The following is a 12,931-nucleotide window of genomic DNA, read 5'->3' on the forward strand; positions in this document are numbered from 1 at the left end:
GATTGTCTATCTCGATATTGAATGTACAATGTTTTTTTGGAGTGGTTTTTTTATTGTAACACTCCTACTGTATTGTATATTGTGTATGTTATATGATTTATACATTTGTTTTTTTTTGTAAGAAATTGTTAAAATTTTTGTTCTTGTCAGACCAAAAATGTTTTTTTTGGAGGGAGGTGTTACGTACCCGTGACACGTGACAGTGGTACCCTTGTCACGTGACTGGGGTTGAAGTTATACTGGACATGAGGTAATGGTGGAGTGATGTCATTTTCCCGCCAGTAGAGGTCATGTGACAGGTTTTTTCTACAGGGTATAAAAGGAAGACCCACCCTGTCAGGTGGGGCAGTTCGTGGCTGGATTTGCCAAGATGACTTCATGTTACTGTGTGATTTAATGTGATGACGCAGTTTAGTTAAAAATGAAGTTTTGTATAATGCCTAAAGTTTAAAAGGTCAGAGCCAACGGTTTCTTTGCTAATGGAGAGTGAAGTTTGGAAGACAAATCGAGAAGAATCGATTTTCGACGATGGATTGACTTCGACCTTGTGTGATCCTCATTCGGAAGGATTTCGTTTACTATTCTCATGATAGTCTCCGCTGGAAAAAGCGGGAGATTGAGAATATTGCGGAAGGAAGGTCAGTCACTTTAAGTTGTTATATTTAATAAAATTCGACGTGGGAGTTCGACGCTGGGAATCGAAGGACATCGACGTGGAAGAGAATTTACATCGCTTTAAAAAGTCTCTCCTTTTAAAAGTACCGTGAGCTTTTGAACTGTCGGCATATCACTTTTAAGAACTGAGTTCTTTTCAAATACCGCTTTAAAGACTGTTTGGGACTGCAACGCTATTAAGGACTGTTTGAGCAGCTGCCAGCAGCTGAGCTCGGACCATTGTTTGGGTTTGTTTACATTTGAAGGGGGTTTGTTATCAGTGTTTAATAAACGTGTTATTTGTTATAAAAACCCTTCGTCTAACTCATCTATAGTTATTGTTGCCTGAATACGTAACAATTTCCAGTAAATGAACAATAATCTGAAGGTGAAATCCATTATTAACTTGCTGTACTCTTTTGGACCTAGTTATCTCCAGTTTGTAATCTCCACACAGTTGCTGCCTTGCCCGTTTATGTAATGGCCCCATTCTGGACAAATATTTCAGATTGCTTTATAAAGTTGTTGACTCTGAGATCAGTGCTGCTCCAGGCTGCCGGGGCATAGTTAAATCTTGTGAAAGGGAATGTCCTGTGTTCAAAAGAAAAAATGATTCCAAAATCATAACTTTTCACCAGAGTTCACATGGCCCGTCCTGCTACTGTGTCTTTCCTATAAGCCCACAGCGATTTCTGCCCTCAGCTGTCACTGAAGTTTATAGTCTGGCAGTAAATTGGATCCAAAGTAAACAATAATTTAATGCGATGTCACGACCCGATCTGAGCCAGGATTCGGGTCGCGGTTGCTCCCTGGAGCAGATCGATTTGTCGTGAGATACAGTATGTAATCTTTGTCACCGTCTACTGAGGTACAAAATTAACCCTGGATCGAACAGCACATCAGAACCATTGGCTCGAAGGAGTTTTTGTGTCGTTTACTTCTTGCGCTGTGGAGCAGGGTTTGGAGTTACGTGCTGATGAGTGTGACGTCCAGGTTTATGTGTGTGTTCTCAACTAAGTATTGGCCAGAATGTGTTCACTTACTGTTTGGGTCCACAGAATTCCGGTGCTCGGATTCGCTGGTAACAGAATCAGGAGCTCAGCACAGAGTAAACACAGAGACTGTACTGAGTGGGCAACGTTACGATGCGTTAATACGCCCCCTTGTGACGGCAGGAATTCTAGTGTTTCTACCATTTCATTACTGTTTTTCAAACTGTGTGGCTTTGCGGATCCGCCTGATTTTTCTGCAGGAGTGAGTGTGCTATTTTAGTAAAGACAGCAAGTATCAGTCATATTTAAAATAAAACTTGCTGAATTAAATCTCATTGGCTGTTGATAACAAATCTCTATAGGCACTGTATTGTGCTCCTCCTGTACCTGATAATGCGGCCACTGATTGTATATCCGTGGTCTTCTACTGCCGTAGCCCGTCCAATTCAATGTTCGACACGTTACGCGTCCAGTGATGCCTCTCTGCATAGTGCAGTAGTTCGTGATTATTTGAGTTACTGTCGTCTTCCTGGCAGATTGAATCAGTCCCGCCTTTCTCCACCGATCTCTCTCATTACTAAGACGATTTTTCTCTCTCATAATTGCCGCTGCCTGAATTTTTCCCAGCACCATTCTCCGAAAAACTGATACTGTTGAACTTGACAATTCCAGGAGCTTTGCCGTTCCTGCGATATTCAAACTGAACCGTCTGGCACCAACAAACATTCCACGCTCAAAGTCATCCAGATCACATTTCACCTCCATGGTGATGTTTGTTGGAAACAGAACGTACCCTGTACAGGATACAGAGAGACCCGCTGATAAAGATGTGAGTTTAGTTAATGATTATCACCAGGAGCTGACTGAACATTAACCAGGGTGTATTCATTACTTACAGAACCCGTAACACAGCATTACTGGGACAGGGTGGTAACAGAACCTGGAGCCGATGTACAAGGTAAGAAGCTCTATATACTGATATATAAACATCACAAAGGCAGTCACCCAGTTTTATGAGCACGAATGGGATTGATAACGTATTGTGCTGATCGATATCAGAACTGTGGCGAATCGCTTTTAAGTGAATCAATAATTCCCTTCAGCTAATTGATTGCATCGACTTCCTGTGCATTTCCCGCGGGTAACCGGTGCAGTTGGGGGTGTTATTGGAATCGCCGCACTTTCAACCCGGCTCCGAATCAACAGCAAGGTGCTCGTGGGGTGCGAGCTTCCCGCATCTCGGAACGGTCCCCGGGCTACTGCTTGCAACAGCAGGAGGCCGGTCCGTCCACACTCGGGGCTTTACCGATCTCTGACCGAGGGAACTGAGGATTCGCTTTGTTTATTCCCTCAGTGGCGGGACCGAGACTATCTGTCCATCCTAGACGGCATCGCGGTTTGTGGTCAAAAGTATGGAACCACCCACATTGCAGATTACTAGCCGGGGCGCGGGGTAGTCGTGGGGGAAGGTGGTGTAAGGAGTTGATAGTTCCATTATATAGACGGTTGGTGAGACCTGTTGTGGTTCACGGTCTGCAGTGTTGTTTCCCTTCTGTCAGATGTTAGTGGGTAGGTGGGAGATCAAAAGAAGGTTCAGCAGACAGATATCTGTCCCCGTGAGTTTTTCTATGAAGAATCTGTTGTGATCTTCACCTGTGGCGTTACAATAAACATGGGTGACCTGCTTGTATACATTACAGTTTTGTAATAACAATGCACTTGATTACATCCGCGGTAATTTGGTAAAATGAGTGGGAACTTCGATGGGACATAAAGTGTGCCGTGGAGCTTGACAGGAACATGGACAAAATAGTTCCTGTTGTGTGAGGATCTGAAACCAGGCACCGCCAGTTGAAGACAGTTGAGATGTTTTCTCTCTCTCTCTCTGTGGGTATAGTGTGTCATGGGAATGACTGTCCTCAATATTCAGGAGAAGGAGAGTCTTTCAGTTAATATTGTAATCCTGCAGTGTAGTGGCCCTTGATACACAAATGAGTGAGATGTTACAGGTGAGAGGCAGGATTGATGAGCCGAGATCACAGTCTGATCTGCGTTGGTCACAGTGAATGCGGAATGCCAATGTAATTAAATCTCCCATCAGCAACTTCTGGCTGACAAAAACACATATCAATGGGCACTGTACTGTGCACGTCCCGTACTTAATACTGCGGCCACTGATTGTATGTCCGTGGTTTTCTACATCTGTAACCCGTCCATTTCAATGTTCGACATGTGACACGTCCAATGACGCCTCTATGCACAATGCATTTGCAGCGTGGTTATTTGAGTTACTGTCGTCTTCCCGGCAGATTGAACCAATCTCACTTTTCTCATTCGATCTCTCTCATTAACAAGGCGTTTTCGCTCTCAGAACCGCCGCTCACTGATCTTCTTCCGCGCCATTCTCCGCAAAACAGACTGTTGAACGGGACAATCCCAGGAGTTCAGCAGTTCCTGAGATATTTAAACTGCACCCTCTGGCACCGACAAACATTCCACTCTCAAAATCACTGAGATCACATTTCATCTCCATGGAGATGTTTGTTTGGAGACAGAACGTACCCTTTGCTAAGGAACAGGACGCGGAGAGACCTGCTGGTAACGCTGTGGGTTTAGTTAATGATTATCACCAGGAGCTGACTGAACATTAACCAGGGTGTGTTCATTACTTATAGAACCCGTAACACAGCTACTGGGACATGGTGGTAACAGAACCTGGAGCCGCTGTACACGGTAAGAAACAGTATATACTGAAATATAAACATCACAAAGGCAGTCAGACACTTAAATGAGACTGAGAGCTTATTCGGTTCTTCAACAATTGAACTATAGCTAATCACTTTTGAAAGAATTAATAATTCCCTTCAGCTAATTGAATGCATCGACTTCCTGTGCATGTCCCGCGGGAAACCGAGGCAGTTGGAGGTGTTATCGGAAACGCCGCAACTTTCAACCCAGCTCCGAATCATCAGCAAAGGCTCGGGAGGTGCGATCTTCCCGTATCTCGGAACTGACCCCGGGCTACTGCTTGCAACAGCAGGAAGCCAGTCCAACCACACTCGGAGATTTACTGATCCCCGACCGAGGGAACGGAGGATTCGCTTTGCTTATTCCATCGCAAGCGGAATCGACACTATCTGTCTGCCCTTTACGACATTTCGGTAGGTAGCTGCTGGGAGAGGGTGAAATTATGAGAACTACTCACACTGCAGTTTATAGCGGGGGAGGGGGTCGGAGGGAAGGGTGTAAAGAGTTGATGGTTCCATTATCTAGTCGGTTGATGAGACCTGTTGTGGATCAGCGCCTGCAGTGTTGATTCCCTTCTGTCAGAAGTGTGTGGGAAGGTGGGAGATTGCACATTTAAACAGAGGCGTAACGTAAAGAATTTTGCTTCTCATGTATATGAGGGATTTAAGTAATGAAGTTAATACAATTGGATATGCACAAACACAGATTCGAACAAAAATACAATAGAGGGACCGAGATCAGGATGGGAACGGTAAAATGAGCACGTTGCTAATGTACAAACACGAGAAAATCTGAAGTTGTTGGCAATCCCGAGCAACACCAGGAAATCTAGGAAAAGATCTAGGAAAAGAAGGTTTAACACAGAGACATCTGCACCTTGTGAGTTGTCCTGTGAGGAAACGTCTGTGATCTTGGCTTTTTTCAGTGATTGAGAAGAATTCGACATGACCTGAGTTTACACGGTGGTGTAGTTGATTGTATCCGTAGTAGTTTGGTAAAATCACTGGGATATTTGTTGAGAAATAAAGTATCCTGCGGCGTCGTGACAGGGTCGTCAACAAAATAGTTCCTGTTCTGGGAGGAACTGAAAGCAGTTGAAAACAGTCTCCCCCATTGTCTCCTCTCATTCTCTCCCCCATTCTCTCCCCCCATTCTCTCCCCCTCTCTTCCCCCTCCCGCTTTGTACCCCTCTCCCTCACCCCTCCCTCGAATGGCCTCCTCAACATTCAGCAGAAGCAGATTGTTCCAATTAATTCTGTAATCTCTGCATTGTAAATATCACTGCCAGGTGCATGTCTGTTTTCCTTAAAAACACACACACAGAAAAAAGCATTCATGTCCGTAATGCCACAGTTTTAAAGACAATATTGAACAGGTAGAAACAGTGGAAATCCTCTCATGACCAGGGACGTATTGAAACATCACAACGTTCCCCACCCAGTACGGTCTCTGTGTGTACTCGGTGCTGAGCTTCTGTTTCTGTTCCAGCGAATCCGAGTATCTGAACTTTGTGGGTGCAAACAGTAAGTGAACACACCGTGAGCGAGATTCAGTTGATAACACACATATAAACCTGGGCTTCTCATCCGTCAGCATGTAATTCCACACCCTGCTCCACAGCACATTAAGTATATGACACAAAAGCTGATTCAAGTGAATGATTATATTGTGCTGTTCGGTAAGTTCGCAGAATGCACAACATTAGTAGTTGTTGTTCACAGAGAAGTTTATCGTAGCATATACGGGATCAAAATTGACAGGGGGTGGTAAACAGTTTGCAAAACCAACCCGAGCTGCAACGGATTCATGCAGATATTGGGGATTATGTGGAGGAAACAGCCAGAGGAAGTGGATGAGACAGGCGCAGTCGCATAATTCAAAAAGCAGCTGGGATGTGTAGATTGAGTGAAAAGGCCAGAAGGGAAATGGGCCCATCACAGGAAACTGTGATCATCTCAGTGGGCACTGTGGTTGGCAATGTCTCCTTGGGCCGAACACTCTGAATTTGGACTCTATTGCTCTGTGAGTTTGTCAGTAGATGCGCCAGGTATCAGCGGAAAGACGTAGACATCGTGTGGAAGGTGTTGTTAATGGGGAATGCTTGGTACCCAAGCCAACTGCTTCTCTGATACAGGGGATGAAGATACTGTCATATTTGCAAAGTAATCGTACTCTCTCTGACTCACTGTCTGCTTGTTGTGTAATTCACAGATTCACCAGCAGGTGGAGCTTTCCAGAACCGGGACCAGGATGTAAACAAGACGATGACGATCAACAATCGTCAGTCAGAATCAGAATGGACACAGGTATGATACGTTGGGATTTTTGAATTAAACTTTTGTCGCGTTTGTACACAGTAGTTCAGATGAGGAAACTGACACAGGTGTTAACAGTGCACAGAAAAGTTTCATCAGGCAGTGTCACTGATCCCACTGGTAAAGCAGCTTTGAGTAATTGATCAACCTAACAGTTCCAGCGCAGGGACCTGACACCGTTAATGGTTGAATGACTCCAATCACCAGGCAAAGCTTCAGCTGAGTGAAAGGAACAGGGGCTTCTGAATCAGGTGGTTGTGAGTGAAACGCAGACGGGAGTGCGACAGCGGTCTTGTGGTTATGTAAATGTTCAGGGTCAGTGACCGTTTCACCTCCAGACAGGCCCTGATGTGTAAGACATCGCCAACTTTCACTTATAAAACTGAACGCCAGATGATAGGAACATTTCCGGGTTTTCAGAGATTGTGTGTTAACACAGCATTTCAGGGTTTGGAAAGAAAGCTAACAAGACCCCCTGGGTTTTCATTGGCTGCTGCACAAAGGAGAAGAGGGGTGTCTCCGAAATCTGTTTTCTGTAGCAGAGTTGAGATCATTGCCGGTGTTGGGAATGGCTGAGGATCAGGAGGCAGCTCATTGTAGATACATTTGTGGTATGCTTCGGAGTTTTAACACCCCAGTGAATGTCTGGGTTGTAGAGAAATGGAGAACGCAAGTTAATTCCCCCTTGAGATGATCTTCTACCTGAATTTAAATTCCCAGGATCTCTGCTGGAAAACCCGGTATAACCAATGACCAAATGTCTCTGTCACCTGTAGACATTGTGATTGTGCTTAAATCTGTGATTCCAGCTGTAATAAAAAGATGTGACAGCCTGGAAACCTGTTATTCGGTCCATCTAATTCTTGCTGATCTAAATGTCTGAGCTTGCCCAATTTTCCTGCAGCCTTTCCCAAATTTCCCTTGTAAACTTCTTCTATCCTTTTTCCTGCCCGCATGCTGTAAACTTTGCAATTTTATTTGTGTTTGCAGACTCCTCTCTCTGCACGTAATTTATACCCATCAGACACCATGTGAAAAATGCCCCTTTGGTCCCTTTTAAATTTCTTTTAAAAGTCTCAAGTCTCAGACTCCCCTACCCTGGGAAAAAGAACATGACCCTCTACACTATCTATGTCCTGGATTATTTTATGTTCACATACGTGTGTAAGGTCACCCTTCAAGCTCCTGAGCTCCAGAGCAAACTGTCCCAGCCGAACCATATCACACAAAAAACAACAGCCTACTCCAGTACCGTGGTGGTCATTCTCCACTACACACTTTCCAGCTTAATCGCCTCCATCCTACAGATTAGCAACTGCAACTACACACAAAGCTCTCTAAGTGAGACTTTTCCAATGACTTGCATAGTCGTTACATGACGATCATCAGGTGGGGGAAAAGAAGGGAACCGGGGGAGCGGTCAGCATAGATCTTTAGGTAATGGTCAGTCTGTGACCCAGGGGACTGGACATTGTTCGTCTCAAGGCAATGGTCAGTCTGTGACCCAGGGGACTGGGCATTGTTCGTCTCAAGGCAATGGTCAGTCTGTGACCCAGGGGACTGGACATTGTTCATCTCTAGGTAATGGTCAGTCTGTGACCCAGGGGACATGGACATTGTTCGTCTCAAGGCAATGGTCAGTCTGTGACCCAGGGGACCGGACGATGTGCCTCTCAAGGGAATGGTCAGTCTGTGACCAAGGGGACTGGATATTGTTCGTCTCAAGGCAATGGTCAGTCTGTGACCGAGGGGACCGGACGATGTGCCTCTCAAGGGAATGGTCAGTCTGTGACCAAGGGGACTGGACATTGTTCATCTCTAGGTAATGGACAGTCTGTGACCCAGGGGACTGGACATTGTTCGTCTCAAGGCAATAGTCAGTCTGTGACCCAGGGGACTGGACATTGTTCGTCTCAAGGCAATGGTCAGTCTGTGACGCAGGGGTCTGGACATTGTTCATCTCTAGGTAATGGTCAGTTTGTGACCCAGGGGACTGGACATTGTTCGTCTCAAGGCAATGGTCAGTCTGTGACCCAGGGGACTGGACATTGTTCATCTCTAGGTAATGGTCAGTCTGTGACCCAGGGGACTGGATATAGTTCGTCTCAAGGCAGTGGTCAGTCTGTGAACTAGGGGTCTGGACATTGTTCATCTCTAGGTAATGGTCAGTCTGTGACCCAGGGGACCGGACATTGTTCATCTCTAGGTAATGGTCAGTCTGTGACGCAGGGGACCGGACGATGTGCCTCTCAAGGGAATGGTCAGTCTGTGACCAAGTGGACTGGATATTGTTCGTCTCAAGGCAATTGTCAGTCTGTGACCCAGGGGACTGGATATTGTTCTTCTCTAGGTAATGGTCAGTCTGTGACCCAGGGGAGTGGACATTGTTCATCTCTAGGTAATGGTCAGTTTGTGACCCAGGGGACCGGACGATATGCCTCTCAAGGGAATGGTCAGTCTGTGACCAAGGGGACTGGATATTGTTCGTCTCAAGGCAATTGTCAGTCTGTGACCCAGGGGACTGGATATTGTTCTTCTCTAGGTAATGGTCAGTCTGTGACCCAGGGGACCGGGCGATGTGCCTCTCAAGGGAATGGACAGTCTGTGACCAAGGGGACTGGATATTGTTCGTCTCAAGGCAATGGTCAGTCTGTGACCCAGGGGACTGGACATTGTTCATCTCTAGGTAATGGTCAGTCTGTGACCCAGGGGACATGGACATTGTTCGTCTCAAGGCAATGGTCAGTCTGTGACCCAGGGGACTGGACATTGTTCATCTCTAGGTAATGGTCAGTCTGTGACCCAGGGGACCGGACGATGTGCCTCTCAAGGGAATGGTCAGTCTGTGACCAAGGGGACTGGATATTGTGTGACAAAGAGATGAGAGAATGTGTGATCCAACAGAGTGGACCATGTGTAATCCCGTTGCTGGTCTGTGTGTGACACAGACTACTGGACACTACGTGACCCAGGAGAATTTAGCTTGTGGAAGATAATCGCGGTGATATTTCCCAGTATCACTGGAAACCGCCGCATTAAGATCGCGTGGCCATCCTTGTTTTCAACTGCTGTGAATTCAGTTATCAGTATTACTGTGTCTATCCTGTTATTTTACTGGGAGTGAATGTGTCCAGTCACCGGCTTATCGGGATGGTCACCTGGCAGGATGTACGGTTCACAGTAACCAGCACAGTCCCACTCCAAATCCGGTCAGACAGAGTCTCAGCTCCATTGCAATCTGAATCAGCTTTGCTCATAAATCATATTGGTATACCCTGCAATTCATCACTTATTTCAGTTAGGAAATTGAAACGAGCAGCGATAGGACTGAAGAGGATTTTACCAGGCGGATCATCGAGGGAAGATGATCGGGACACGGGACGCAAGGTACCAAATCAGGGTCAGATTGAGAGCGATGTCCCAATGGAAAGTGGTCTCGCCGCAGAGGAGGAGGAGCAAATTCAGCCCAGAGACAGTGACGTCAGCGACATCGATCAGGACCTTGGAACCAGCACAAATGAGGCGACTGCCTGTCAGCTCGGAAGGTCATTGAACACGGAATTGTCAAGTCCCCAACAAGGAGCAGGTGAGTGAAATATGAGGGTGAGGGGTGCTCAGAATATGGCAGGGAGGAGGGTAAAGGTGAGTCCTTGTTGGAGAGTTGTCAGATGAGAGGGGGAATGTGTTGGTGTGGTACATGTGGTGTAGTGGGCAGCCGTTACCCCACTGCAGTAAATGTACTACCTACTGTGAGTATTTCTAGGATGTGTATTGGAGGAAAAGCAGCTATCCAGATGAGAAGGGTATTTCCGGGTTGTGAATCAGGGGAAATGTATTCGCCAGGATGGAAAGTGTATCTCTGGGAAGTGAATATTACCGACAGTCCCAACATTGATTGCCCATTCAGAATTGAAATAGGTGAGTGGGTGGGATGGGTGATTAAATGTGGTCCTACTATTAACCTAATGCCCAGGATATTGTGGGTTCGGTTTTAAGGCCAGTGTTGGAGATGGGGAATTAAACCGTTTTTGTGTCTGTGAGCAGGTTCAAGTCATGTTTTTTTTGTTTTTGTTGAGTTGGGTGAGAGCGGTAGAGACGAGTGATATCTGAGTTCAAGTCTACAGTTTCCTTTTTATATTCACAGAGTCAGAGTTCACAATCTCTGACCTCCTGGCACAGGGGGAGGAATATCGACTTTACCAACTGACAAAGTTCTACAGAGACAGACTCAAACAAGCGATTGAAGAAAAGGTTGAGAGACTCGGTATAATGTTGACAGAGGAGGGACATTTCAGTAGAGAAGAAAATGAGGTGAGTGTATTTAATGTATTGCCACCGAACTGCTGGTATCAGAGGGAATAGTAATCAGTATTAATCTCCTGCAAGTTCTACGAGTTCTACATGGGAATGGAGACTTTGATCTCTGACTTGTCTCTCGCAGATCTGGTTTCAGCTGTTCATGTAGGGAGCACTGGGAACTATAGGTTCAGCATCACCTTTTCTTCTCTCACCTGCTGTATTTATCAGTGTGATATAAGAACAGTGGCTGCATATCTGGACTTTGAACAGGCATTCAGTCTGAAACTGATTTGAAATCTTGGCTGAACCGCCGAGCAGATTCACCTCATTTCATTGATACAGTATGAACATGAAACAGTCAGATTGTAAATTGGGCCAACCGGCTTCACTGTGGCACTTGACGGAGGGAAACCTGCTAACCCCATCCGGTCTTGGCAACCGAAAAAGAAATCTGATAACTTGCTTAATATCTAACTAATGAGAGACAAGGATACACCATTTCAGGTCACTCTCCCTGGAGCTCACAAACAGTGATTGTCTTGTCCTAGATCTGACCTATTCAGCCATGAGTGGTATTAGACAATCAAGTGCGTTATACCCCTGCGTGACTCTGTTCTCATTGGGATTCATTGGCGCTCTATGTTATTAATCAAACAGGCATCAATGTCTCAGAATGATGAACATCATTCCTCTTATTTCTCAGAGCAATGACCTAAGCCCATCCATATTCAGTTCCATCATCAATTACCTTAATTGCATTATCGCTGTATGTTTCTTGAAAACTATTCGATGTGTAATTCATAATTCTTCAGTTAATGAGGGAGCCCAAGACTGCATTCAGGAAGTGATCACCATTTTACAGCATGAGTGCCAGGCAGTAACCATCTTCATCATTTCATCTTCATGCTGTTCCCTCAAAAACTTCCAACAAGTCTGTTAGGCAAGATCCCTTCCATGGATTTTGGCCTTTTTTTTATCATGTGCGTCCAAATACCCCGAAACGTTATCCTCAATAATCGACTGCTGACATCTTCCCAAACGCTGATCACACTAACTGGCCTATAATTTAAAATGATCAGTCCTCTGGAACCATTCCAAAATCTATTGATTCTTGAGCGATCATTACTAATGTCTCCACAATCTCTTCAGTCTCCTCTTTCAGAAGCAATCGAGTGCAGTTGATCTGGACTCATCTATCTTCAGAACTTTCAGCTTCCCGAGCGCCTTCTCCTTAATAATTGCAAATGCACTCACTTCTGCCACCTGACGTTCTCAAATATCCGGCACGTTCTAGTGTTTGTTACAGTAAGGACTGACGCAATATACTTACTAATACTTTCTGGCATTTCCTTCTCCCCTGACAGTACCTCTCCACTGTCGTTTTCCAGCGGCCCAATATGCACTTCCCTCTCTTTCACTCTTCATATATCAGACGGTCCTTTTGCTAAGCTATTTTACATTATTCACTAGCATACCTTCATATTTCATATTTTCTCTACTTACGGCTTTTTAATTGCCTTCTGTTGATTTGTAAAAACATCCCAGTCCTCCAGCTTTCGACTATATTTTGTAATATTCTGTGCCCTCTCCTTTGCTTTTGTGCTGCTTTGACTACCTCGTCAGCCACGTTTGATCACCCTCCCTTTAGAATAATTCTTCATCTTCGTGTTCCTTTGTCCTGCACCTTCTGAATTGCTCCGAGAAACTTCAGCCATTCCCTCTCTGCCATTGTCCCTGTTAGTGTCATTTTCGAATTTATTTTTGCCCAGCTCCTCTCTCATGCTTCTGTAATTCCTTTATTCCACTGTAACACTGATATATCTAACTTCACCTTCTCCCTCTCAAACTGCAGTGTGAGTTCCTTTATTTTATGATTACTGCCTCTTAAGTGTTTAGTTACCTTAAGCTCCTTAATCAAATCTT

The 12,931-nt window shown here is 45.2% G+C and overlaps 1 protein-coding gene across 1 annotated transcript; it reads left to right on the top strand.

The window, feature by feature from the left end:
* The first annotated feature begins 312 nt into the window (after window positions 1-312).
* Window positions 313-11,948, top strand: LOC140721760 (uncharacterized). Its single transcript, XM_073036557.1, has 7 exons — window positions 313-638; window positions 2,545-2,604; window positions 4,322-4,379; window positions 6,606-6,700; window positions 10,008-10,295; window positions 10,854-11,020; window positions 11,712-11,948. The coding sequence occupies exons 1-7, from the start codon at window positions 587-589 to the stop codon at window positions 11,946-11,948; spliced, it is 957 nt and encodes a 318-aa protein (XP_072892658.1). The 5' UTR covers window positions 313-586.
* Window positions 11,949-12,931: the final 983 nt, after the last annotated feature.

Source organism: Hemitrygon akajei, unplaced genomic scaffold (genome assembly GCF_048418815.1).
Source record: "Hemitrygon akajei unplaced genomic scaffold, sHemAka1.3 Scf000061, whole genome shotgun sequence".
NCBI lineage: Eukaryota > Metazoa > Chordata > Chondrichthyes > Myliobatiformes > Dasyatidae > Hemitrygon > Hemitrygon akajei.